The sequence below is a fragment of the Equus asinus genome, chromosome 13 (assembly GCF_041296235.1).
Source record: "Equus asinus isolate D_3611 breed Donkey chromosome 13, EquAss-T2T_v2, whole genome shotgun sequence".
Classification (NCBI taxonomy): Eukaryota; Metazoa; Chordata; class Mammalia; order Perissodactyla; family Equidae; genus Equus; species Equus asinus.
Genome location: NC_091802.1, coordinates 7,176,816 through 7,202,306, shown reverse-complemented (window position 1 = coordinate 7,202,306; position 25,491 = coordinate 7,176,816). Strand labels below are relative to the sequence as shown.

The 25,491-nt window shown below is 39.3% G+C and overlaps 1 protein-coding gene across 4 annotated transcripts in view; it reads left to right on the top strand.

The window, feature by feature from the left end:
• The window catches only part of ARHGAP44 (Rho GTPase activating protein 44), a 184,670-nt gene that overhangs the window by 88,459 nt on the left and 70,720 nt on the right, over positions 1-25,491 (top strand). For all 4 annotated transcript variants that reach the window (XM_014864181.3, XM_014864180.3, XM_070482315.1 and 1 more), the window contains exons 2-4: positions 13,212-13,251; positions 13,640-13,744; positions 24,698-24,774. In XM_014864181.3, coding sequence (XP_014719667.1) covers positions 13,212-13,251; positions 13,640-13,744; positions 24,698-24,774 — 222 coding nt within the window. The remainder of the gene's footprint in view (positions 1-13,211; positions 13,252-13,639; positions 13,745-24,697; positions 24,775-25,491) is intronic.

Sequence of the window (25,491 nt, the reverse complement as noted above, 5' to 3'; positions counted from 1 at the left end):
TTTGTTTTCTTTATGGATGAACAGTTGACCCAGAATTACTTATTGAATAACTCATGTTCTCCTCCTCTCTTCCCCAGTCTGGGATAACACCTGTAACATCTGTCATTTTTCTACATTTGTGTGGATCTATTCCTGGGCACTCCCCTCTGTTCCCATGTTCATTGTGAACACTGATATAATACTGTCTTAATTACTCTGACTTTGATAAATTTCAACATCTGATAGTGAAGCTCTTCCTTAAGGATAATCATGGTTTTTTTCTTAAGTCTTTTCATGTCCATATAAATTTTAGATTCAGCTTGTTAAATTAGTTTTTATAAATTCTTATTTGGAATTTTCATTAAAATTGCATTGATATGAAGAGAACTGATATCTTTACAAAATGAATTCTGCCTACCCATAGATAGAGCATATCTCTTGATTTGTCTTTCTGAATGTCTTTTATTAATTTTTTCTCCATAAAGATATTGCCCATCCTTTATTAAATTTATTTCAACTTTTTTTCTGTTAAATGATTTTTAAAATTGTTTTCTAAGTATTTATTGGTTATATTGATCTTATATCTCCCTCCATCTTTCTAAACTTTTATTATTTTTAATAATTTCTGTAGATTATGTCAGTTTAGTTTCTTTTCAGTTTTTAAATCTGTTTCAGTGTCTTACTGAGCTCGATGGTGATGGTGGTATAGTTGTCTTATTCTTGATTATAAAAGGAATATTTTTAACGTGTTCCCATTAAGAATAATGTTTCGTAGGTACTTTAAAAAAATCAAGCTAAGGATTTTCCTTATTTTTTCTACTTTTCGTGAACAGGCGTTGAATTCTATTAAATATTTTGTCTGCAGTTTGAGATCCTCATGTTTTATCCTTTGATCTGTCAATGCCATGAATTACACCTGCAGACATCTAAAGTGAAACCACTCTTGCATTCCAGCAATTACTCTAACTCGCTCTTAATGTGCTAATTTATTTTGTTTAGGATAAATTTATCATTGTTAATATATAAGACTGATCTAAAGTTTCCCTTGTGGGGTCCTTGTCTAGTTTTGGTATCAAGTTATACTTGTTTCTTAGAATAAGTTGCAACGGGTTGCTGCTTTTTCTATTTTGTTAAGAGTTTGTATAACTTTGGAAAGCCAACCCTGGTGGTCTCGTGGTTAGGATTCAGCTCTCACTGCCGTGGCCCAGGTTAGTCTTCTGCTCAGGGAACCACATCACCCATCTGTCTGTCAGTTGTCATATTGTGGTGGCTGCATGTTGCTGTGATGCTGAAAGCCATGCCCCCGATATTTCATATACCAGCAGGGTCACCCATAACGGACAGTTTTCAGCAGAGCTTCCAGCCTAAGACAGACCAGAAAGAATGAGCTATTTAGAATTGTTTTAAAGTTTCCAAATTTTTTATTTTAACTTTTTTGTTATTCACTTCAACCAAAATTACATTGAGGTCAGAGAACATCATCTGTGTAGCGTCTGTCCTTTGATGTTTGTTGAGAGGTGTTTTATAGGCTGGAAGTGGTTAATTTTGGGAAATGAATTCTTGTGCGCATGAGAAGAATTTATATTCTATAATGATTAGATTCAGAATTCCATGATAGATAGGATTTACTCTATTAAATAAATCCTGTTAACTTATGTGTTTTAAATCCTCAGTGTCTTTACTAACTTTTTTTCTGCTTTACCTCTCATTCATTGAAAGAGGAATGATGACATCTTCAATTATGGTACATTTTTTTAGGGCTTCCCTGAGGTTCTGTTAGTTTTGATTTATATGTTTGGTGATTCTTATAAGGTGTACCCAAGTTGAGAATTCTCATAGCTTCTTGACGAATTAAATTTTTCTGTCATTGTATTGTGATCCTCTCTCCCTTATAATTTTCTTTTTTTTTTTGCCTCAAAGTCTATTTGGGCTAATATCAACATAATACTAATTACCAGTAGCCTGGTATGTGTTTTTTTCTCTTCAATCTTTCTGATTTTTTATGTTTTAGATATAGCTCTTATAATTAGCATAGAGCTAGATTTTTTAATATCTAAGCTGGACATCTTTAGCTTTTAACTGGCATATTTAGTACATTTTTATTAATGATCTATTTGAACCTGTGTCTTATATTTTAGTCTGTGCTTTCTGTTTTTTCTTTTTTGTACTGCTTCGCCTGCTACTATCTGTTCCCATTGTTTTGATTTAGAGTTTCTATTGTGGATTGTTATGTTTTGTTCTTATTTTGATTATTTTGCCTCTGTTGATTTGGAAGATATATATATATATATTCTTTCTACTCTTTTGCTCTTTCCCTTGAAATGTTTATCATGTTTTAGCTTAACAAAATCCAAATTATTTTAACTCCTCTAACATCCAACAGTGGGAGCTTAGAATACGTAACTCGAGTCATCCTCCCTCCTTGACTTATGTGATATTGCTGTCTTGTATCTCAGTTCTATCTTAAAAAAAATCTTTTTTTACTTTTAAAGTTTACATAAAGTAAACTTCACTTTTTCAGTACAGTTCTATGAGTTTAACACATCCATAGCTTTGTGTAACCACCACCACATTAAAAAATTCTCTTTGGACTCAAATTCTCACCCACCCCAATTGGTGTGCCTCACCACATATTCTGTTTTCCATCTTTACAGTTTTGCTTTTCCAGCATGTCGTATAAATGGAATCATTCAGTATGTATTTAACCTTTGAGGTAGGCTTTTGTCACTGAGCATAATGTGTTTGACAACTCTCCATGTTTTAGCATGCGTCAATAGTCCCTTCCTGTTTATTGCTGAGTACTATTCTTTGTTAATCCGTTTACCCGTTGAAGGACATTTGAGTTGTTTCCAACTTTTTGTTGTTACAAATAAAGCTGCAATGAACATTCATGAGTTTTTTTGTGTTTTTGTGAACATCAACTTTCGTTTTTCTAGAGTAGGATTGCAGGGTCATATGACAACTGCCAAGCTGTTTTCCACAGTGGCTTTACCATTTTGCATTGCCCCCACCCCTAGCAATGTGTGAGAATTCCAGTTGCTTTTCCTTTTCTCCAGAACTTTATATGGTCAGATTTGGGGGAGTTTTTTGTTGTTATTATTTTGTCATTTTAATAGTGTATCTCCTTCAGGTATTAATTTGCATTTTCCTAGTGGGTAATGATGTTGAGCAATTTTTCTTGTGCTTATTTGCCATGCATATATCTTCCTTGATAAAGTTTCTCTTCAGATTTTTTTGCCTATTTTTAAGATAAGATTGTTTTCTTATTGTTGAATTTGAGAGTTCTTTATTCTGCATACAATTCTTTTATCATATATGTGATCTGCAAATATTTTCTCTTTTTGTGGGTTGTCTTTTCATCTTTTAACGCTACCTTTCACAGAGCCAAAGCTTTTAATTTTGATGAAGTCTAATGTATCAAGTTGTTTTTCTTTTAGGGATCATGCTTTTGATGTGATATCTAAGAACTCATTGCCTAACCCAAGGTCGGAGATATTTTCTCATACGTTTTCTTCAAAAGTTTTGTAGTCTTATGTTTTCTATTTAAGTTCATGATCCATTATGAGTTAGTTTTTATATATGATATCAAGTATGGGTCAAGGTTCATTTTTTTTGCATATGAATGTCCAATTGTACTAGCACAATTTGTTAGACTTCTTCCTCCATTGAATTGCCTTTGTACATTTGTCAAAAATCAGTTGGTTATATTTGTCTGTGTCTGTTTTCTTTATTCTGGCCCATTGATCTTTTTAACTTTTCACTATCCCTTTGATTACTTAATTTTATAGTGAGGTAGTGAATCCTACAAATTTATCTTTTCTAAAAATTATTTTAGATCTTCTACTTCCTTTGCAGTTTCATATCAATTTTAGAATGTTTGTCTATATCTACAAGAAATCCTGGTGAAATTTTGCTTGGGATTACATTTAATCTATGACTAATTTTGTGAGTATCGACATCTGTATTATGTTGAGTCCTCTAATCCACAGACATAACGTCTCTCCATTTTAGATCTTTGATTTTTTTCATAAGTATTTTATAGTTTTGAGCATACACATTCTGTGCGTATTTTGATAGATTTATACCTAAGTATTTTATTTTTTAAAGCAATTGTCAATGGTATTTTATTTTCAATTTCCACATTCATGTGATCATTACTAGTATATAGAAATAAAGGTTTTTTGTATGTTTACCTTATGTCATGCAACCTTGCCGAACTCATTTATTAGTTTTAGGCATTTTTGGGGTAGATTCCTTGGCATTTTTATATAGACAATCATATCATCTGGAAATAGGGACATTATTGTTTGTTCCTTTGAGCTTTATATGCCTCTTGTTTCCTTTTCTTGCCTGATTGCACTGAGTCAAGCGTCCAGCACTATGTTGAATGAGTGTCAAGTGCAGACATACTTGCTTTGATCCTGGTCTTAGTGGGGAAAACATTTTGTCTTTCATCGTTAAGTATAATGTTAATTGTAGGTTTACTTTTTTGCAGATATTACTTATCAAGTTGAGGAAGTTCCCTTCTATTACTGATTTTCTGAGAGTTTTTACCAAGAATAGGTGTTGAATTTTGTCAAATGCTTTTTCTACATCCGTGGACATGATCATGTGGTTTTTCTTCTTTATTCTGTTAATATGATGGATTACATTGATTGATTTTCAGATCCCTGGAATAGTCTCCCTGGAATAAGCCCAATTTGGTCATGGTGATTAATTCTTTTTATCTATTATTGAATTCCATTTGGTAATATTTTCTTAAGGACTTTTGCATCTATATTCACAAAGAAGATTGGTCTATGGTTATCTCTCTCTCTCTCTTTTTTTATTTTACTGTTCTTTGTCTGGTTTGGTATCAAAGGAATACTAGCTTCATCAAACGAATTGGGAAGTGTTCCGTCCTCTTCTATATTCTGGAAGAGCTTATGTAGAATTGGTGTTAATTCTTTAAATATTTGGTAGAAATCTCTTGTGAAGCCTTCTGGGTTGGAAAGATTTCTTTTTTGAGACCTTTTTTTAAAATTGGGGTTTCTGGAAGGAGTACAGATAAATGAGAGAAAGGAAGCCTCACATTCTTTTTCTTTTACTTTATTTTTTTTAATTGAGTTCATAATAGTTTACATCAATGTGAAATCTCAGTTGTACATTATTTATTGACTATCACCACATAAGTGCTCCCCTTCACCCCCTGTGCCCACCTCCTACCCCCCTTCCCCTGGTAACCACTGAACTGTTGTCTTTGTCCATGTGTTTGTTCATACTCCACATATGAGTGAAATCATCTGGTGTTTGTCTTTCTCAGCCTGGCTTATTTCGCTTAGCATAATTCCCTCCAGGTCCTTCCATGGTGTAGCAAATGGGGTGATTTTTCTTTTTTTATGGCTGAGTAGTGTTTCACTATATATATATGTACCACATCTTCTTTATCCAATCATTGGTTGATGGGCATGTGGATTGTTTCCATGTCTTGGCTACTGCGAATAGTGCTGCAATGAACATAGGGGTGCATGTGTTGCTTTGGATTGTTGATTTCAAGGTGTTTGGGTAGATGCCCAGTAGTGGGATGGCTGGGTCATATGGTAGTTCTATTTTTAGTTTTTTGAGGTGTCTCCATACTGTTTTCCATAGTGGTTGCACCAGTTTGCATTCCCACCAGCAGTGTATGAGGGTTCTCTTTTCTCCACACTCTCTCCAATGTTTGTTATTTTTAATCTTAGTGATTATAGCCATTTTAACAGGCATAAGGTGTCACTGGGACTCTGACTGGGATTGCATTGAATCTGTAGATTGCTTTGGGTAGTATGGACATTTTAACTATGTTTATTCTTCCAATCCATGTGCATGGAATCTCTTTCTCATTATCTATTTCTTTCAGTAATGTCTTACAGTTTTCATTGTATAAGTCCTTCACCTCCTTGGTTAAATTTATTCCTAGGTACTTTATTCTTTTAGTTGCGATTGTAATTGGCATTGTATTCTTCAGTTCTCTTTCTGTGAGTTCATTATTAGAGTATAAAAATGAAACTGATTTTTCTAAGTTTATTTTGTATCCTGCAACTTTACTGTAGTTTTTAATTATTTCTAATAGTTTTCCAATGGATTCTTTAGGGTTTTCTAGATATAAGATCATGTTGTCTGCAAACAGCAAGAGTTTCACTTCTTCACTCCGTATTTGGATTCCTTTTATTCCTTTCTCTTGCCTAATTGCTCTGGCCAAAACCTCCAGTCTATATTGATTAAGAGTGGTGATAATGGGCATCTTTGTCTTGTTCCTGTTCGCAGAGGGGTGGCCAGTTTTTGCCTATTGAGTATGGTGTTGGCTGTGGGTTTGTCATATATGGCCTTTATTATGTTGAGGTTATTTCCTTCTATCCCCATTTTGCTAAGTGTTTTTATCACAAATAGCTATTGGATCTTGTCAAATGCTTTCTCTGCATTTGTTGAGATGATCATATGGTTTTTATTCCTCAATTTGTTGATGTGGTGTATCACACTGATTGATTTGCGGATGTTGAACCATCCCTGTGTCCCTGGTATAAATTCCACTTGATCATGATGTATGATCCTTTTGATGTATTACTGAATTCAGGTTGTCAAAATTTTGTTGAGAATTTTTGCATCTATGTTCATCAGCAATACTGGCCTGTAGTTTTCCTTTTTTGTGTTATCCTTGTCAGGCTTGGTGATGTTGGTCTCATAAAATGTGTTAGGAAGCATTCCATCTTCCCTAATTTTTTGGAATAGCTCGAGAAAGATAGGTATTAAATCCTCCCTGAAAGTTTGGAAGAATTCCCCAGGGAAGCCATCTGGTCCTGGGCTTTTATTCTTTGGGATGCTTTGGATTACTGTTTTAATTTCTTTCCTTGTGATTGGTCTATTCAGATTCTCTGTTTCTTCTTGATTCAGCTTTGGGAGGTTGTAAGAGTCTAAGAATTTATCCATTTCTTCTAGGTTATCCATTTTGTTGGCATATAGTTTTTCGTAGTATTCTCTTATAATCTGTTGTATTTCTCTGGTATCCGTTGTTATTTCTCCTCTTTCATTTCTAATTTTGTATATCTGAGCTTTCTCTCTTTTTTACCTTGTAAGTTTGGCTAGAGGTTTGTCAATTTTGTTTATCTTCTCAACGAACCAGCTCTTTGTTTCATTGTCATTTCTACTGTCTTTTTTGTTTCAATAGCATTTATTTCTGCTTCGATTTTTATTATTTTTCTCCTTCTCCTGACTTTGGGCTTTTTTTGTTCTTCTTTTTCTAATTTAGTTAGGTGTAATTTGAGGTTGCTTATTTGGGATTTTCCTCGTTTGTTAAGGTGACCCTGTATTGTGATGAATTTCCCTCTTAATGTGGCTTTTGCTGCATCTCATATGATCTGCTATGGTATGTTTTCATTTTCGTTTGTCTCCAGATATTTTTTAATTTCTCCAATGATCCGTTGCTTGTTCAATAGCATGTTGTTTTGTCTCCACATCTTTGTCCCTTTCTCAGCTTTTTTCTTGTAATTCATTTCTAGCTTTATAGCATTGTGATCGGAGAAGATGCTTGTTATTATTTCAATTTTCTTAAATTTATTGAGGCTTGCCTTGTTTCCCAACATATGGTCTACCCTTCAGAATATTCGTTGCACACTTGAGAAGAATATGTATTCTGCTATTTTTGGATGGAGTGTTCTATATATGTCTATTAAGTCCAACTGTTTCCTTGTTGATTTTCTGACTGGATGATCTATCCATTGATGTGAGTGGAGTGTTGAGGTCCCCTACTATTATTGTGTTATTATTAATATCTTCTTTTAGATTTGTTAATGGTTGCTTTATGAATTTGGTGCTCTTTTTTTGAGACTTTTAGTAGTACAAGTTCAATTTTTTTTTTCAGGTGCACAACATAATGATTTGATATTTGTATATATTGCAAAACTATGACCACAATAAGTCTGGTCAACATCCATGACTGTTCATAGTTACAAATTTTTTTTTTCCTTTGGTGAGGACTTTTTAGATCTACTCTCTTAGCAACTTTGAAATATGCAATGTAGTATTGTTAATTATAGTCACGATGCTGTACATTACATCCCCATGGCTTATTTATTTTATAACTAGAAGTCTGTACCTTTTGACACCCACTCCCTAACCCCTGCCTACGGCAATCACCAGCGCTCTGGTTCTCTGTATCTATGATGTTGGTGTTTTGGTTTTTTTAATATTCAACATATAAGTGAAATCACATGGTGTTTGTCTTTCTCTGACTTATTTCACTTAGCATATTTCCCTTAAGGTTAATCCATGTTGTCGCAAATGGCAGGATAGCATTCTTTTTTATGGCTGAAAAGTATTCCATTTTATTTATATACTACATTTTCTTTATCCATTCATCCATAGATGGACAATTAGGCTGTTTGCATATCTAGGCTATTGTAAATAGTGCTGCAGTGAACATAGGGGTTCATATATCTTTTTGAGTTAGTGTTTTTGTTTTCTTTGGATAAATACCCAGAAGTGGAATTGCTGGATCATATGGTAGTTCTATTTTTAATTTTTTGAGGAACTTCCATACCCTTTTCCATAGTGGCTGCACCAATTTACATTTCCACCAACAGTGCGCAAGGGTGCTCTTTTCCCCACATCCTCACCTTCTGGGTCTGAAGCTTTCTTTTTTGAGACTTTTGGTAGTATAAGTTCAATTTCTTAATGGTTATTGGACGATTCACATTATTTGCTTTTTATATTGGATGTATTGTGTTTGTTTGTATTGTATTTGCATTTTGTATGTGTATTGGATAGTTTGTGTTTTTTGAGTAATTAGTGCATTTCGCGTAGGTTGTCAAATTTACATATATAGTTGTTCAAAGATATCTTTTTGAAATCTACAAGATTTTGCAGTGATATTTTCTGTTTTATTCCTAGTATTGACAATTTGTGTCTTCTTTTTCTTTCTCTTCAATTGTCCTAGAGGTTTTTTCAGTTGTGCTTATCTTTTCAGAGCTAGCTCTTTGTTTTATTGTTTTTTCTCATTATTTTTTGTTGGTTTAAATTTATTCATTTCTGCCCTTTATGATTTCCTTCCTTCTGCTTGGTTTTGACTTATTTTTGGTCTTCTTTTTGTAGGTTGTTGCAGGAGGAGCTTATATTTTTCATTTGAGAATATTTCTCTTTTCTAATGTATGGATGTAGAGATTTAAATTTTCCTCTCAACATTGCTTTGGCTGTGTTAAACATTTTGATATGTTGCATTTTTACTTTTATTCAGTTTAAGAGTTTTTTAAGTTTCCCTTGAGACTTTCTCTTTGTTTTGCAGTTTATTTAGAAGTTTTGTTTAGTGTTCAAGTGTTTGGATATTTTCTTTTTATCTTTCTGTTATTTATTTCTATTTTTATTCCACTATGATAAGAGAATACACTCTATATGATTTCGGTTCTTTTAGATTAGTTGAGATTTGTTTTATGGCCCCAGATTCTATCTGTTTTGGTATGTGTTCCGTAAGCACTGGGAAAGAATGAGTATTCTGCTGATGTTGGATGGAGTGTTCTGTAAGTGTCAGTCAAATTCTATTGGTTAATGGAATTGTTGCATTCTTATATATCCTTGCTGATATATATATATATTTTTTAATCTAGCCGGTCTGTCAATTGTTAAGAGAAAGGATGTTGAAGTCTCCAACTCTTATTGTGGATTTGTCTATTTCTCCTTCCAGTTTCATCAGTTTTGCTTCACATATTTTGCACTTCGCTGGTTAGTGTATACATGTTTAAGACAGCCTACCTTCTTGGTGGATTGACCTGTTTATCATTATATTATACTATTCTCTGTCTCTGATCATTGTCTTTGTTCTGAAGTCTACTTTATCTGATATTAATACAACCACTCTTGCTTTCTTCTGATTAATGTTTGCATGATGTCTTTTCCTATCCTTTTACTTTCAGCCTACTTATATCATTATATTTGAAGTGAGATTCTTATAGACAGCATGCTTTTCATCCACTTTGCCAATCTCTGTATTTCAATTAAGGTATTTAGACTGTTTGCATTCATGTAATTACGGATATCGTGAGACTTAAGTCTCCCATTTTATACTTTGTTATATGTTTCTTCTTTCTGTTTTTTATTGCTTTATGTTCTTTTTATTTTCTGTAGGTTAGTTTACATTATGATTCATCAATAGTGTTTTTGAGTGTATCTGTTTGTGTAGTTTTTTTTAATGGTAACCCTAGGTCTTACATTATATATACATAGTTCATCACAATCTACTATGTCAGTATTTTACTAGGGTGAGTGAAATCTATAAACTTTACTTTCCTTTCTGTCCCTTTACCTTCCCCCAATTATAATATAATTATATTATTTCCTCTACATACATTTAGAACCACATCAGACAATATTATAAATTTTGCTTCAACCATCAAGCATAGTTTAGAAAACTCAAGAGGAGAAAGAAAGACTGTTGTATTTACCATTTTTGGTCACCATCTTTCTTTCTTCCTGATATTTCAAGGTTCTTTCTTTTACCATTCCTTTTTCTGCTTAGAACTTCCCTTAGCAATTCTTTAAAGCAGGCCTGCTGATGGCAAATTTTTCCTTTGTCTGAGAGTGTTATGATTTCTCCTTCCTTCCTGAAAAATATTTTCACTGGCTATAGGATTCTAGGTTGGCATTTCTTTTCTTTCAGTACTTGAAAAATGGTGTGCCGCTTCCTTCTGTCCTCCATGGTTTCTCATAAGATATCTGCTGTAACTTGAATTTTTCCCACTATTAGTAAAGTATCCTTTCTCGACTGTTTCTTTCAAGATTTTTTTTCTCTTTAGCTTTCAGAAGTTTGAGTGTGAGGGTTGGTGAGGATCTTTGTGTTTACCCTGTTGGGGTTTGCTCAACTTCTTGAATATGTCGATTTATGTCTTTTGCCAAATTTGGAAAATTTTCAGACTTTATTTCTTTGAGCATTTTTTCAGCCCTGCCTTCTTTTTTTCCTTCTTCTGAGACTCTGATGACATAATATTTAATGTTTTGTTATAGTCGCACAGGTCCCTGAGGGGTTTTTTTTGTTTATTGGTTTGTTTGGTCTATTTTTGTTCTCTTGTTAAAATTGGAAAATTTCTATTGTGATTTCTTCCTGTCCATTGGTTCTTTCCTCTGCCCCCTCCATTTGCAGTCGAACCTGTCCACTGAGATTTTTTAATTTACATTATTCCATTTTTTAGTTCTAAAATTTATATTTGGTTCTTCTTTATATCTCCTATTTCTCTTTTGAGACTTTCTATTTTTTCTTTTGTTTCAAGCATGTTCATAATTGCTCATTGAAGCATTTTTATGATGAATGCGTTAAGTCTTTGTTAGATATTTCTAACATCTGTGTCAACCTGGTATTGGCATCTATTGCTTGTCTTTTTTCATTCAGTTTGAGATTCTTCTGATTCTTGGTATGATGAGTAATTTTTTATTGAAACTAAGATATTGTGTGTATTATATTATGAGACTCTGGATTTTATTTAAACTTTCTCTTTATGCTGGCTTTCTCTGTTCCCGCTTCAGGAGGGGAAGGGAGAATTCTGCTTTGTTACTGCTGGGTGGGAGTGGAAACTCTGTCTCCCCTTTGGGCCTTTACTGATACCTCCCTGGCTGGGAGGGCTGGGAGTACCTTGTTATGGCTCCCCAGTTGGCTTCCACTGATACCACGGAAGACGATGGCCTTGTTACCGCTGGGTGGTGGTGAAAGTCCTATGGATTTGTCTCTCCACTGGGCCTCCTGTGACACTACCCCTCTGAGGGAGGATGCTTTGTTACCACCAGGTGAATTTGGATGTCTAGGCTACCCATGTGGTTTCCATTGTCACTGCCCAGCGGTGGTAATGTCCCAGCTCCATGCTCATCCTTTTCTGACACTGCTACACTGGTTGAGGGGAGGGGGACAGGTTGGGTGTACAGCCTAGCAAGGGTGGAAGTCTAGTCTTCCTACTCAGCCTTTGCTGGTGTGAGTGGGGTGGCACAATAGTTTTTCTTGTGGTGTTTGGCTGGAGTGAGCAGTTATTGTCTACACATTTTCTTACTAGCCTGCCCCTTTCCTGGTCCTTTGGCTATAGAGACCAGACTTTTGTTGGCCTTGTTTTGTCTGCATCCATTGGTATGTCAGGTCACCAGCTTCTTAAGCTCCAGGTGTGTAATATGTGAAGCAAAAATTCCCCATCTTGCCATTCCTTGGATCTGTAGGTACTTAGCCATTCTGCCTTCTCTCTACCTTTCAGAATTTTCTTATGTTTGTTTTATACATAAGGTCTCGAGATTTTCTTTGTACTTAGAGGAATAGGTAAATACATTCACTCCATCTTCCCAGAAGTGGAAGTCCTCTCATTTTTTAATGTCCTCTGATTTTTTAATGTATCATTTGTTTTGAAATATTTCATGCCTATGTTACAGTCTTTGATAATTCCAACCACTGAAGTCCTTCAGGCTCTATACATGTTGTTTCTTCTTTCTCTGTACTCTTAGTCTTGGTGATTTGTTTTTATGTGAATTTGCAGTTTGTATGTGTGAGAGTGAGAAAGAGAGGAGGGAGAGAGAGAGAAAGAGAAAAGACAGAGAGAGAAACACCAGTGTGAGAGAAACCATTGACTGAACCTTATCTCTGAGAATCCCTAGGCCATAATTTGCTTTGCTCCAAAGAAAATCTGCATTCTTGTCTGATGTGAGGCAGGGCTTGCTGACAGGTTGGGACCACTTTAGCCAGCGTCCACATTCTTTCCCTGAATGTGTTAATCTCAGGTTCAAACCCCTCACTTTCTGGTGGGGCTAACACTTGAGTGCCGATCTCAGTGATGGCATTTGTATTTGTTACCAGGACTCAGTGCTGTCTCCTTGCTTGCTGTTTATTGATCTTTGCTCAGATTTCTGTGATTTTTGCTTATTTGTTTGGGGGCAGACCAAGGAGTATGGGTGGGGGAACCTACCTAATTCTGTTAATAAAAACAAAAAATGTCTGGGAACAAAAGAAGTGTGTGTGTTGTCCTTCATCCAGGTCCATGTGTAGCTAGAGACTGTTCAGAGTATCTTGGCTGCCCTGTTTTTGCTGGAGTGCAGTTACTTAAGGTTCCTAGTAATTTCTGGTATTGTTTGTATTTTCTCTTGTTGGAAATTTCTGCTACTAATGCCTCTGTTTTTCTTATCTCTCCATAAGTGAAGAGAATGGGAACAAGTGTGAAACTAAGTTCCTAGTTTTCTTACTGATTGTTTCTCACTTTTCTCTTTAGGGCAGAAAAGACTGAAGTTCTGAGTGAAGACCTTCTTCAGGTAAGATTGTTGCTCGCCCTTAGCTCACAGACACCCAAGCTGTCTTCCCTTTTTAAAACTCAGCCATTCCCAATGCTGTTTAAATTGCTCGGACTGCTCCCCAGGCAAACTGTTTAGAGACACAACTGTTTATCCTTTAGGATAGTACCTTGCATTTTGAATACCAGTTCAGGGAAGACTTTTCAGGAGACATTTGAAGTCATTTCACTGCACAGTCAGCAGAGTCCAGAGTCTGTGATCGCTCCTTATCCAGTTCTCCAGTGCTGGATGTTTTTCTCTGCAGTCCACAGAAACGTGGCTTGGACTCTTTTCCTGTGATTGTCCAGACTGACAACCCCACTTCTGATGTTGCCCTCACCTGTGACCCTACCCACTGCTCTGTCTGCAGGTGGAGAAGCGCCTGGAGCTGGTGAAGCAGGTTTCCCACAGCACGCATAAGAAGCTCACTGCCTGTCTCCAGGGCCAGCAAGGGGTAGAGGCCGACAAGCGCTCCGTGAGTGCCCTCCTTGCCCTGGGCAGCTTAACACGTGCCTCCTGATGACAGGGGTCCCGCTCTTGGGCTGTGTGGCTGTTTATACAGCCATTTCTATTGGAGAATCCACCTGACCTGTGGTGTGACTCTATGCTTTGGCCCCTCCTACCTCTTCCCGCCCTTTAACCCTGCCTGAAGCATCCCCACTGTCACCAGGCAGGGTGAGGTCCCTCTCCTTGTCCTTCCGGACTGGGGCAACCAGGAAGATCCCAGGGGGCGTGCTTGAGATCCCACCTTTAGGGAAGCTTTACCCTTTCTCTCACCTGCTTCAAAGCTCATTCATAGACCCCATTTGCCTCAATTGTATTTTAAGATTTCATGGGAAAAAAATGATACTGTGGTTTTGGAGGTTATAAGTGACCTATAAAGGCCCTTGTGAAAACTGTTTTTGCTCTAACGAAACAATAAAGAGAGTCTGCTAAATAAAGGTCCTCTGATGTCTTTGTATAGGACCTACATTAGCAGTGAAAAGTGTTGCGTAATGTGGTTCCACTGAACAGTCCTTGGTGTAAACAGTCATGGCAGCTTACTTCCGTTCTGAGCCCAACGCCCCTCAACACCCCCAAAGATGAAAAGATACTCTCAGACTTTTCACTTGGCTTCATTAAAGGGGATATGCAATCTAGGAGGGTTTTTTCCTCCTTGAGTTTACCATAGACATGTTTGGTGTCTGTCTGGTTTCTCTGACCTGGAATGGTTGTTGGCTTCTGCTTCCCTGTGGTCTCCCTGAGCCCTCCCAGCTTCTGCTGGCCTCATTTCTATTGACTGCCGTGGGATGTGCCCTCATGCTTCATCCCATCTCATGCTGCAGGACAAGAACCTGCTCTGCTTGCGTCATCAATCATTCCATTCTCTCTTCCCAGCTCTGGTTTCTTCTTTCTTAATATTCCCAGCAGGAATCACTTATGTGTGGTAGAAATAAAATGTTCATGGCTTTGGAAAATGTCTACGGAAATAGTCCTGTATATTTCAAGAATTTCAGCAAAGGGAACCTGCACAGTTTAAAGGGAGAGTTTGCAAAATTACTTTAGACATTAAATCCTTTAATCAAATAAACATCTAATATGGGAGTCCAGGAGCTGTTCTGAGTGGGGGCCTGCAGCCAAGCCTGCCTGTGACCCACCTCCTTTCTTTGTTCCAAGAGGCACTGTTTTAAAAATAACTCATGTATTGTATAGTATATTTTGGTATCACAAGTAGCATCTGAATGTTCTTACCAGAGGCTTGAAACTGGCCTTTGGGCTGGGTAGGTTGATTACTTCTAGTGTTATTTTTCTGGGACAAGATAAAGTTACCTAGATTTGTAGGGCTTTCATTGGATTGGGGGTCTTGCAGATTATATCAGTTGGAGACATTTGGCTCCCTAAGTGTGCTAAAATATTGTGAATTAATAGAAAATTTGAGATATGGCAAGGCACAGATTCGGAGATGATTGGCATTGAAAGATAGTTTGTCACCTGCAGTTCCTCAAAGGAGGAGACAGGTCACACAGGGCCTACATGGGGAAGCACCAGGACCAGCAAGGAGGCAGAGTGAGGAAGATGTGGGCAAGAGCCTTTATTTTGGTTTCCACAGGAAGGAATGAATGAGGCAGGGTGAGCAGGTTTAGAATTGGCTGGTTTGAATAATTCTAGTAGGTTCTAGGGCACAGATGCCCCTAGTTGTCTGATACCTGGCCTTGGGGTGATTAGGGCAGGTGGATGGTGACCCGGAGTGTGAGAGCCCCATAAAGGAGATGGTTGTGGTATGGGCTCTGGATTGATTGGTTTGCATTTGAAATGCACACTCATGGGTGAGTTGCTTACTGTCCCAAGGTATTAGCTAACCCTGGGAGGGGCAGTCCATCAGAATACAGAAAATAAAAGACATAGTTAATATACTGATTTAATAGTGACTTCAGCAAAAAGGCACTTACTATCTCACTTAACATGACACCTGAAGTAGCCATTCCCAAGGTTTATTCATCAGCTTTGGGTCATAATTTCAGCAATGCTTGAGCTTCCCCTTATAGTTGTAATCTGGCTGCTGCAGCTCCAGGCATCACGTCTTTACATAACCACATAAAAGGTAGGAATTGTGAGGGTGGTGAGAGGATGAACTATTTTTGCATGCTCCTTTTGTTTTTATCAGGGAGAAAAAAAAAATCTTGCCCAGAAGAGTTTCTCTCACATTTTCCTAGCTGCAAGGGAGGCTGCGAGGTGAAGATGTGTCAGAGAGAAATGGGTTTGCCATGACTGGGCATGATTCAGCTACTGGGACACACGCAATCTGGCTTCCATTAGTGGGGAAGACGTCCAGCAGCTGTTGTCGGTCTCCGAGGGCTGCAGCCACACCTGTGCAGTGATTCCCGGGTAAACTGGGCACCTGTTTAGTTGACCTATTTCCAGTCTGTGGCGGAAGTAGGCCCTCAATCACGTACAGATCGGTGATTTCACTACACAGATTCAAGCGCCTGATTTTGTCCGTGATTTCTTGAACTGGTCAGTCTTTCCTTATCCTCATATGGCTGAATAAATGATCTGTCTGAAAAGAAAGTCAAAGAGCTACTTCAAATACCTTAACAATCACAGACCTGCAGGAAAAACAAGTGTCCAAGGCCAAGATTCAAATACACTTTTTCAGTTTTTTCTAAAGTAACACATTGAGAGATTTAATAGGAAACACGACACTTATTAATTGCCTCAAATACTGAAATATATGCCCAGTTCTTTGTGATTATTAGCTAAGGAGATGCGTCAAGACCTAAGGAGTGGGTGAAAAGAAAAAGGGATAAAAAGAGGGAAACGGGAAAAAAAAAAAAAAAAAAAACAAAAACGTAGAAAGGAGAGTGGGGGAAGCAGTGAACAACCAGCCAGGGAAGTTGGGTGTTAGAGAGCGTCGGGAGAAGAACTGCCAGAGGGAATGAGTCCAGCTGAAGTGAGCCAGTGGAGTCCTGGTATCTCGGATTGGGTACCCAGGCAGGGTCTGCATTTCATTTGAGCACATGTAAACTGTTGCTGTTTGTCACTTCTCTTTAAACAGGCTCAGTAGCCTTTAGCAGTTTAGTTACAGTTTCCAGCACTAAAACTTTTATCATACACCTTTAAAGGTTTGGCCCTGAAAGCTGGGGCTGGGCAGAAAAGTGGCGTTTTGTTGTCACTGTCTCAGGGACGAGAGTAGTATTCTCTGGTGGGTACTCACTTAAACTGGGGAGTGGAAAGGATATGAGTTAGGTTTCCATTTTGCCTACTTTAGTCCCCGCTAAAAGCTAGTTAAGTCCCAGGTTTTTAAGACTTACCAGTATAATGAAAATGTGTGATTTTTTACCATCCTTGCATTTCCCATAGGGAAGTCACTTCAGCAAATGCAGTGTTAGCATATGAAAGTGTTTCCCCACCTTAGTCAGCAAATATTCAGAGTACCAAGTCTGCCGTGCAAAGCGATGTATATGCCAGGTGCTGAGTGCAGTACCTGTCCTCTGGAAGCTCGTGGTCCAGAGGGGAGCAGGCATCACGTGCAGAATTTATTAGTTACTCAGATAATGTCTTAGTGCCAAGAGGACTAGCTTACTAGGAAAAAAATGGAAGAAGGTGTCCGTGAGGAAGTGGCCTTTAAGGACAAGCAAAAGCTAGCAGCACCAAAACCAGTAAAAGGGCTTGTGGGACAAGGGGCAACATGTGCAGAGTTCCCAGAGAGAGGAACGAGTTTGGCGTGTGTGAGACACACGAAGGTAGCCAGGGTGACTGGAGAATGGAGAGTGATGAGGAGAGGGCTGTGAGATGGGCTGCAGGGGCCTGAGCTCGCCCTGTCGGCCATGGTAAGGATTTGGACCTTTTCCCTAAGAATGGTGGAAAGCCAGTGTTCTAATCAGGAGCAATGTGATCAGACCCATTGGTGATTGTGTGAAGAACGGGTTAATTGGGTAGCAGCCTTGGGGGAAGTAAGGGACAGTCAGACAAATATGGGAGCAGTCTCAGTAAGGCGCGATGGGGACAGTGAAGACAGAGAAATCAGCAGATGTGGTAGGTAATGGAGGTCAAGTATCCAGGACTTGGCAATTGAATGAGGAAGGGAACGAGTTTTCAAGGTCCCTGGCTTGAGTGACTTTTGCATCCATGGGGGTTGATGAGATCACCTAGGGAGGAAATACAAAGTGAGAAGACAAATGGCCCTTCAGTCAAGAACCCCAGGAACTACAGTATTTTAAGCTCTAAGAGGAGGAAGATCTAGCAAAGAAAGCAGAGAATGGAGAATGGTGCTGTAAATCCACCCACTTGTGACATCTGAGTCCCAGACATCATCCGTTATTCTTCTGTTTCCATGCCCCCTACATCCAGTCTTTCATTAAGTCCTACTAGCTCTTCCTGCAAGGAATTTCCATTTGCTTCCACATTGCCCACCCTATTCCGTGCGACTATCATCTCTTGCCTCAACACAGTGGTTCCTAGCAGATCTTCCGCTCTCCACTCTGACCTCCACCCCCTTCTTAACCCATGCTCTACAGCAGCCTGAGTGAGTGTTTAAAATGGAAATTAGGTGATGCCACACTCCTTACATCCCACCAAAGGCTTCCCATTGTAGAATAAAATCCAAGCTCCCCACCTCGGCCCCTGGACCCTAATGATCTGTCTTCTACCTGCATCTCTGAGCTCAGGTCTCACTGCCCTCCCCTCAGTCATCACTCTCCCACTGCACTACCCTGTTATTGAACACGCCTACCTCCCACCCTTCTTGAGGTCTTTGCACTTGCTCTTCACTCTGTATGGAATATTCTTACTCAGCATTTTAGGTCAGCAACTTCTTATTGTTCAATTCTCAGCTCAAGTGTCACCTTCTCAGTGTGGCTTAAACCACCTAATACCTTTGCTCCCTCCATCCCCAAATCACATCATCCTATTTTATTTTCTTCATAGCATGTGTTATTATCTGAAATCGTCGTGATCATTCATTTGCTCATGTGTCTGTTCCTCATCACTGGTATGTGAGCTCCATCGGATTGGGGATCTTGTCTTTCCATCCTGACTATATTCTTAATGCCTAGAACACGGCTTGCCACGTGGTAGGCAATGCTAAGAATAAATTTGTGTCATGAATGGATGGTCCATGAGTGTTTTAGGCTTGGGATCTGCCTAACACATCAGTGAGCCAGACTGAATCCTTCCTATTCTGTACAGAAACAATTTAGCATGACAGTTCTGAGTTTAAGCTCTGGAATCTAATTAGCTGAGGTTGAAGCCCAGCTCTCCTGCTTCCTAATTATACCTGACCTTGGGCAAGTCAATTACCTCTAGATGCCTTGGTTTCTTCATTTGGAAAATGGTAATAACAATAATGAATTTCCACCCAATAGGATTGTTTGAGAGTTTAGTGAGGTCATGCATGTAAATGCTTAGCACAATGCTTAACATAAGTAAATATTAAAGAAATATAACCTGCTGCTGTTATTATGGCCCCACTATTAGGCTGAAACGACCATTGAGGACTGCTACTGAGCAACAAGTCTGGGCTGTGTCTTTTGTGCAGGTGAAGATGAGCCACAGAAGTATTGATTGGGCTTGGAATTATGGAATAGTAGAGAGCAGTTTTCAGAAATGGAGGATGTGGAGTGTGTGTGTATATGGGTGGGTATGTATGTCTGTGTGTGTGTCTGTGTGTCTGTGTGTTTGGGGAATACAGTGGATGTTAGCACAGACTTTTTGTCTCAGTCACCCTATAAACTGTGTTGCTTATGCCTAAGATCATTTTAGAGAGCACAGGCATCATAGACCAGTCAGACTGACTACTTCAAACCCTAGGCTGTTCTGTCTTCCCTACCCTTAATTCTTCAGGTTCTGTCAGTACACTAGAATCAGGGGAAACTTCATTTGAATAGCTTCTTTTTGACCAGGACAATCACTGGCTTCCTGGATGAGGCTTTCTAAGTAAGGTCTTCTTCCCTGGGCACCAATATTCACCTGAGTATTAGGTGACTGTCTCAGCCTGGATCCTTGTCAGCTGAGGGAACGAGCTCCAGCAGCTCTTCCAGAGCTGTGGGCAGTCATCCTTCCAAGACTCAACAGCCTTGTAGGTGAAGTGGGGTGAACAGAGTGTGGGCAGACAGCAGAGGACACCTCCGTCACATGCGAGCAGTACGTCACAGCCCCGCATCTGAGCGGGCGTCACAGGCCCGCATCTATGGAGCCCTCCATTTTTCCTTTGTCTCAGAGAATTTCTTTAGAAATAGAAATAATGTGCAGTTTGTTGTGAGTTACAGGCCACTGACTGCTTACTTTCTGCCGCCTTTGATTACAGATGGTCACTATTCCCGTTTTGACATGAAGATATACACCTTAGCCCATTTCTTCCTTCCCCTTTTTGTTTGGTGGCTTCTGTCTGATTTCTTGATTCTTAAAGCATCGAGACAAAAACTCATCGTTGATTTCCACAGAGGTTTTACTCAGTTAACCCCCCACTCCCACCCTTGGAATCCAGACACTCATGTTCTCATCTCTCCTCGAGTGAATTCTTCCTCATGAGAGTCACTCGTGCCACAAGCACAGGCCCTGGCTTGTGACAGTTGCACCCTCATTAGAGGACTTTTTAAATACATTTTGTCATCCTCATTCAATGATCTATGTAGCTATTTAAAAAAAAGAATGAGGCAGCTCTGTATGTCACAATAGGAAATGACATGGAAGATCCCTCTCTACGCGAACAGGAAAGGAAGGCATAGAGTGGGGTGTGTATATAGTGCTGACATTTGCGGGGACAGGTGTAGCCACTAAAAATGGACACACGTACATAGCTGGGTCTGCCTAGAATATTTTTGGAAGGATGCACAAAAAACTGGCCACTGTCCTGGTCTCTGATGAGACTGTGACCACTACGTGGCTCAGAGTTAAGGACCGGAAGGAGACTTTTTGACGTAAACCCTCTAGCACCTTTTGAGTTTGGTACCACATGCATATAATTCCTGCTCAAAATTAGTTCATTCATTTTGCTGTAGACAGACAGACGTGGTAGAGAAAGGTTATTGTCCATGTTAAAGTCCTAAGAATTAAAAGGCAATTGAACCAGGAATAACTTGAATTTTGTGGTACTTTGTCACTTAATGCTACCCTCTTTGCCACCTAAGAGCTTCTCAGAGTCATTACTGAGGGTGTTGAGTGACTAGAAACGACTGGAAAATAATGTTGCCTCCCTGGCTCAGGAGGAGGGCCCCTCCAGTCATACTGCTTCAAACTGGTTTTTCCAGAGTGAATTTTGGAGAACAGACACTTGGCTGTCTCCTCACCATCCTCCCTGCATAGATTCTGAACAGCCTTGTAGCCCCGAGTTGCTTTTCTTGTTCTGTTGATCTTGACCTTCACTCCTTCAGTCACCCACAGACAGTTTTCTTCTTGACTCACTGACAGAAGTAATTGGACTAATCTTCCATATTTGGAAAAGCTCCACTCACCTACTGCTAGATAAATTTCTTCAAAGGATGTCGACTCCCAGGCCGTTGGAAGTCCCTTTTAGTCTGCTACAGGCAAGATCCTCTCTGACCTTGCTTCCATGTCAAATTTTGACGAAGGACACAGAAAAGCAGCATTCCTGCCCTAAAGGTGGATCGTGATGCTCAGCACAAAACAAAATGGGTATTTTTGTGTGTTTGCTGACCAATACTAGAATTGTGCTACCTGACATTGGGGCAGAGCATCTTCACTGGTTGGTTCCTGGGATATTTTAGGAATTTGCAGATTGAAGACCATTGCTTAAGCCGTGGAGTTTGTCAGCCTTGGCACTCATGATAGTGTGGGCTGGCTAATTCATTATTGCGAGGGAGTGTCCTGTGCATTTTAGCATGTTTAGCAGCATCCCTCGCCTCTTCCCACTAGATACGAGTAGTGTTCACCACATGTGACAACCAAAACTGTCTCCAGATATTGCCAAATGCCCCTGGGGGGGACAAAATCGCCCCTGATTATGGACTAATACCTTAAGCCATGCTCTCTTTGTGAGTATACCAAAAATACTATACCTGCTCAACTCTTTCTCTTTTCTTTTCTTTTTTAACCACTTTAGACATTTTTCTAAAAGTGTGCTTTAAATAACTTTTTTAAAAAGGTGAGGTGGGAGCAGATGCTCTCCTAGATACTGTTTCCTGTGCTTTTAATTAAGTCTCTGGAAACTTTTACCTAATAGCTTTGTGGGACAACAAGAAAGTGGTATTTAAATTTGGATGTATTAACACTGACTTGCCTGATCTGGTTTTTACCAAGAAGAATGTCCCATTTTATTTGAAATGGTGGGGTAATAAGTTAATCCTTTTTTTTTTTTTTGCTCCCCAAATCTCCCCAGTACATAGTTGTATATTTTAGTTGTGGGTCCTTCTAGTTGTGGCATTTGGGATGCTGCCTCAACGTGGCCCGACGAGTTGTGCCATGTCCCCACCGAAGATCCGAACCAGCGAAACCCTGGGCTGCCGAAGCAGAGCACGCGAACTTAACCACTCGGCCATGGGGACGGCCCCGAGTTTATCCCTTGAGTGGAAGGCATCTGACTTCTGTGGAGGGGGATGTAGCAGAGATGTGTTGAAGGCTTTATCCACACAGGTCCTGGGTTCTCCCCACCTGGTTTCTCTTGGGAACCCCATGAGCTTCCATATCACTCTTGAGGGGTGACCTACCTCCATGTTCTTCCCTGGAGAGATCTGAGGGCATGCAGCTCTTCTGGGGGAATGTTCAAAGCAGATTCCTAAGTTCTAATGGATGGAGCCCTAAAAATCTGTCTCCACCTTGACCCCTCTCTCAAGTCATCTTTTGTCTGTTTCAGGATTGAGTTATTTTAATCCGATCATGCTCTTTTTAAACAAGCCCTCCAATGGTCCTGAGATGCCCTTAGAATGAAACCCCAGTGCCTGCATCTGGCTGACAAGGCCCTGCCCCATCTCACCTTTGCCCTCTTCTCCTGCCACTCTTCCTATCACTCACTGGGCTCCAGCCATGTTGCCCACCTTGGGGACCTTGAACTGGCCATATTAGTTCCCACCTCTGGGCCTTTGCACTTGCAATTCCCTCTGCCTGGAATGTTCTCTCCCAAATCTTCTTGAGGCCTGGCTGACTCTTCCTTCAGGTTGCACCTTAAATGTCACCCCTCTGAGAAGTCTTTCCTCATCACAGCTCCACACCCCACAGCTGCCCTCTCTACCAATTTTCCTGCTTTCGGTTGTCCACAGCACTTCCAACCATTTGAAATGATCTCCTCATAGTTCCCATGCTTATTATTTTTCTCCCTGCATTAGAATGTAAGTTCTGTGGGAGTGTCTAGTCTCATTCGCCACTGGTGTGGTGCCTGAGTGGGCACTTCACAAATACTGGGTTAGTAAATGAATTACAGCCGGAGCTCTCTGTGTCCTACGGTAGGAGGCTGTGAGCCAGGTGTGGTTCAGTAACTTTCCGTTTGAAGAACTATCTGTGTAGCAGTGAGGACTAGAAGACCTGGGGATATGCTGGCAGTTCTTACCTTGTTTTCAGTGTGTGCCGGATGGTTTAGGCTCAGTAAGGAGCGGCTTGTCGATACCTGGTAAGGAGGGAAAGTGGATCAAGCAACACCCCTGATCATGCTCCGGCCTTCCCAAGTTCCTCCCTGCCTTCCTCCCTTCCTCTTTTCTCTCCCTTCCTTCTTCTCTCCCTCCCCCCCTTCCCATATAACATAAAGCTAACCATTCTAACTATTTTAAAGTTACGGTTCAGTGACATTTAGTACAGTCACAATATTGTGTAACTACCACCACTATCTAGTTCCAGAACCTTTTCACCATCCCAAAGGAAACCCCATACTCATTAAGCAATCATTCCCCATTCCCCCTCCCCCTAGCCCCTGGCAACCTGTAATTTACTTTCTGTCTTCATGGATTTGTTTATTCTGGGCATTTCATATAAATAGAATCATACAATATATGCCCTGGCTTATTTCACTTAGCATGATGTTTTCAAGGTTTATCCACATTCTGTCACATATCAGGACCATTTTTATGGCTGTGTAGTATTCCATTGTATGGATATACCACATTTTGTTTATCCACTCATCCACTGATAGACATTTGAGCTGTTTGCACCTCTTGGCTATTGTGAATATTGTGAATGTGCTTTTCACATTCATGTGCATGTTTATATTTGACCACCTCTTTTCAGTTATTTTGAGTATATAGCCAAGCATGGAATTGCTGGGCCATATGGTAATTTTATTTAACTTATTGAAATACTGCTAAAGTTTTTCACAGTGCTGCACCATTTTACATTTCCACCAGCAAATCATGAGGTTCCAATTTTTATACATGCTCAGCAATACTTATTTTCTCTCTCTGTGTGTGTTTTTTAAATATATTAATATTATTTAGCCAGCCCAGTGGATGTGAGGTGGTATCATTGTGGTTTTGATTTGGATTTCCCTAATGACTAATGATGTTAAGCATCTTTTCATGTGCTTTTTGGCCATTTTATGTCTTTCTTGGAGTATGTCTTTATTTTGATGCTTAGTTTGTTTGCATTGTAATTGTATGTGAACACTTTTTCTTTCTTGACCGTAAGCTGCCTTGTTCATAAAATAAGGCTAATACACTTCACAGGAGATTTTTGGAAATTAAAGCATTGCTCAGATCTTTGTTAATGTAATTTTGAAATTTTCTCTTTTTTGCTTGCTGCCATCCCACCTTATTTTAAAATACAGCATGTAAACCTTAGGCTTATTTTCCAAATTGGCAATTTTAATTTGTTTTAATTTTCTGATTTTTGACATCTCTGATTCTAACCCATCATGGTATCCTATGCATTTTTAGGTTTTAAACATTTTAAAATCAGTTTGTTTCTTAGCTAATATAGTGTCTAGGCAAGTATTTGGCTTTTTGCTATTTGAGAGTAGCTGGGTGACGTTGGAGGTTGTTTTCATGACAACGTTTTTTTTCCTTTTCAGAAAAAATTGCCTTTGACAACACTGGCTCAGTGTTTGATGGAAGGGTCAGCTATCCTTGGAGATGACACACTTCTTGGGTAAGGTGATACCATGCATGGGTTTGGGCCAACTCTAGGTAAGTCCCCATCCGTGAAAAGGGGACTGGAGCTCCTCAGGGGAGCACTAGGACACCTGTAGTCTGGCTGGGGGCTGGGTGGAGTAGAAGAAAAGTTTACGTGAGAAATCAGAACCCCAGGCCCTGAAGTCATACTATTTTTGCAGCAAGGCGACTCCCAAGTGGAGAAATTAGCATAAAACTGTTGAAGGACAATTGAAATCCCTACGGCTCCAGCAGAAGCAAATATAAAACCTCTCCATGTCAGATGTCAGAACTTATAGGATTCCCAGAAGAACAGCCCTTGCTGATTTTGAGCTCACAATAAAAACAAGCTAAAAATAGAATCATCATGAGAGAGACTCAGCAGGCACAATCAGTAGGAGAATCAGTACCCTAAGAACTAAAAATAATAGGACAATATGAAAGAAACTATAAAAAATGATATATAAGATGAAATTTAAAAATATAATGAAGTCAAAAATTCCTTGACCCAAAGAATCAAACAATGTGATAAAAATACGCAGAATCAAAAACCAGATGGAACTTTTTAAGATTCAAATCATACTTACTATAATTTAAAAACTTAATTGAGATAAACTGGAAATTGCACATAAATAGAGAATTGGTGAACTTGAAACAGATCTGAAGTTGCCACCTAGAATGAACAGAAGGAAGTGCGGGAGAGAAGCGTCACTAG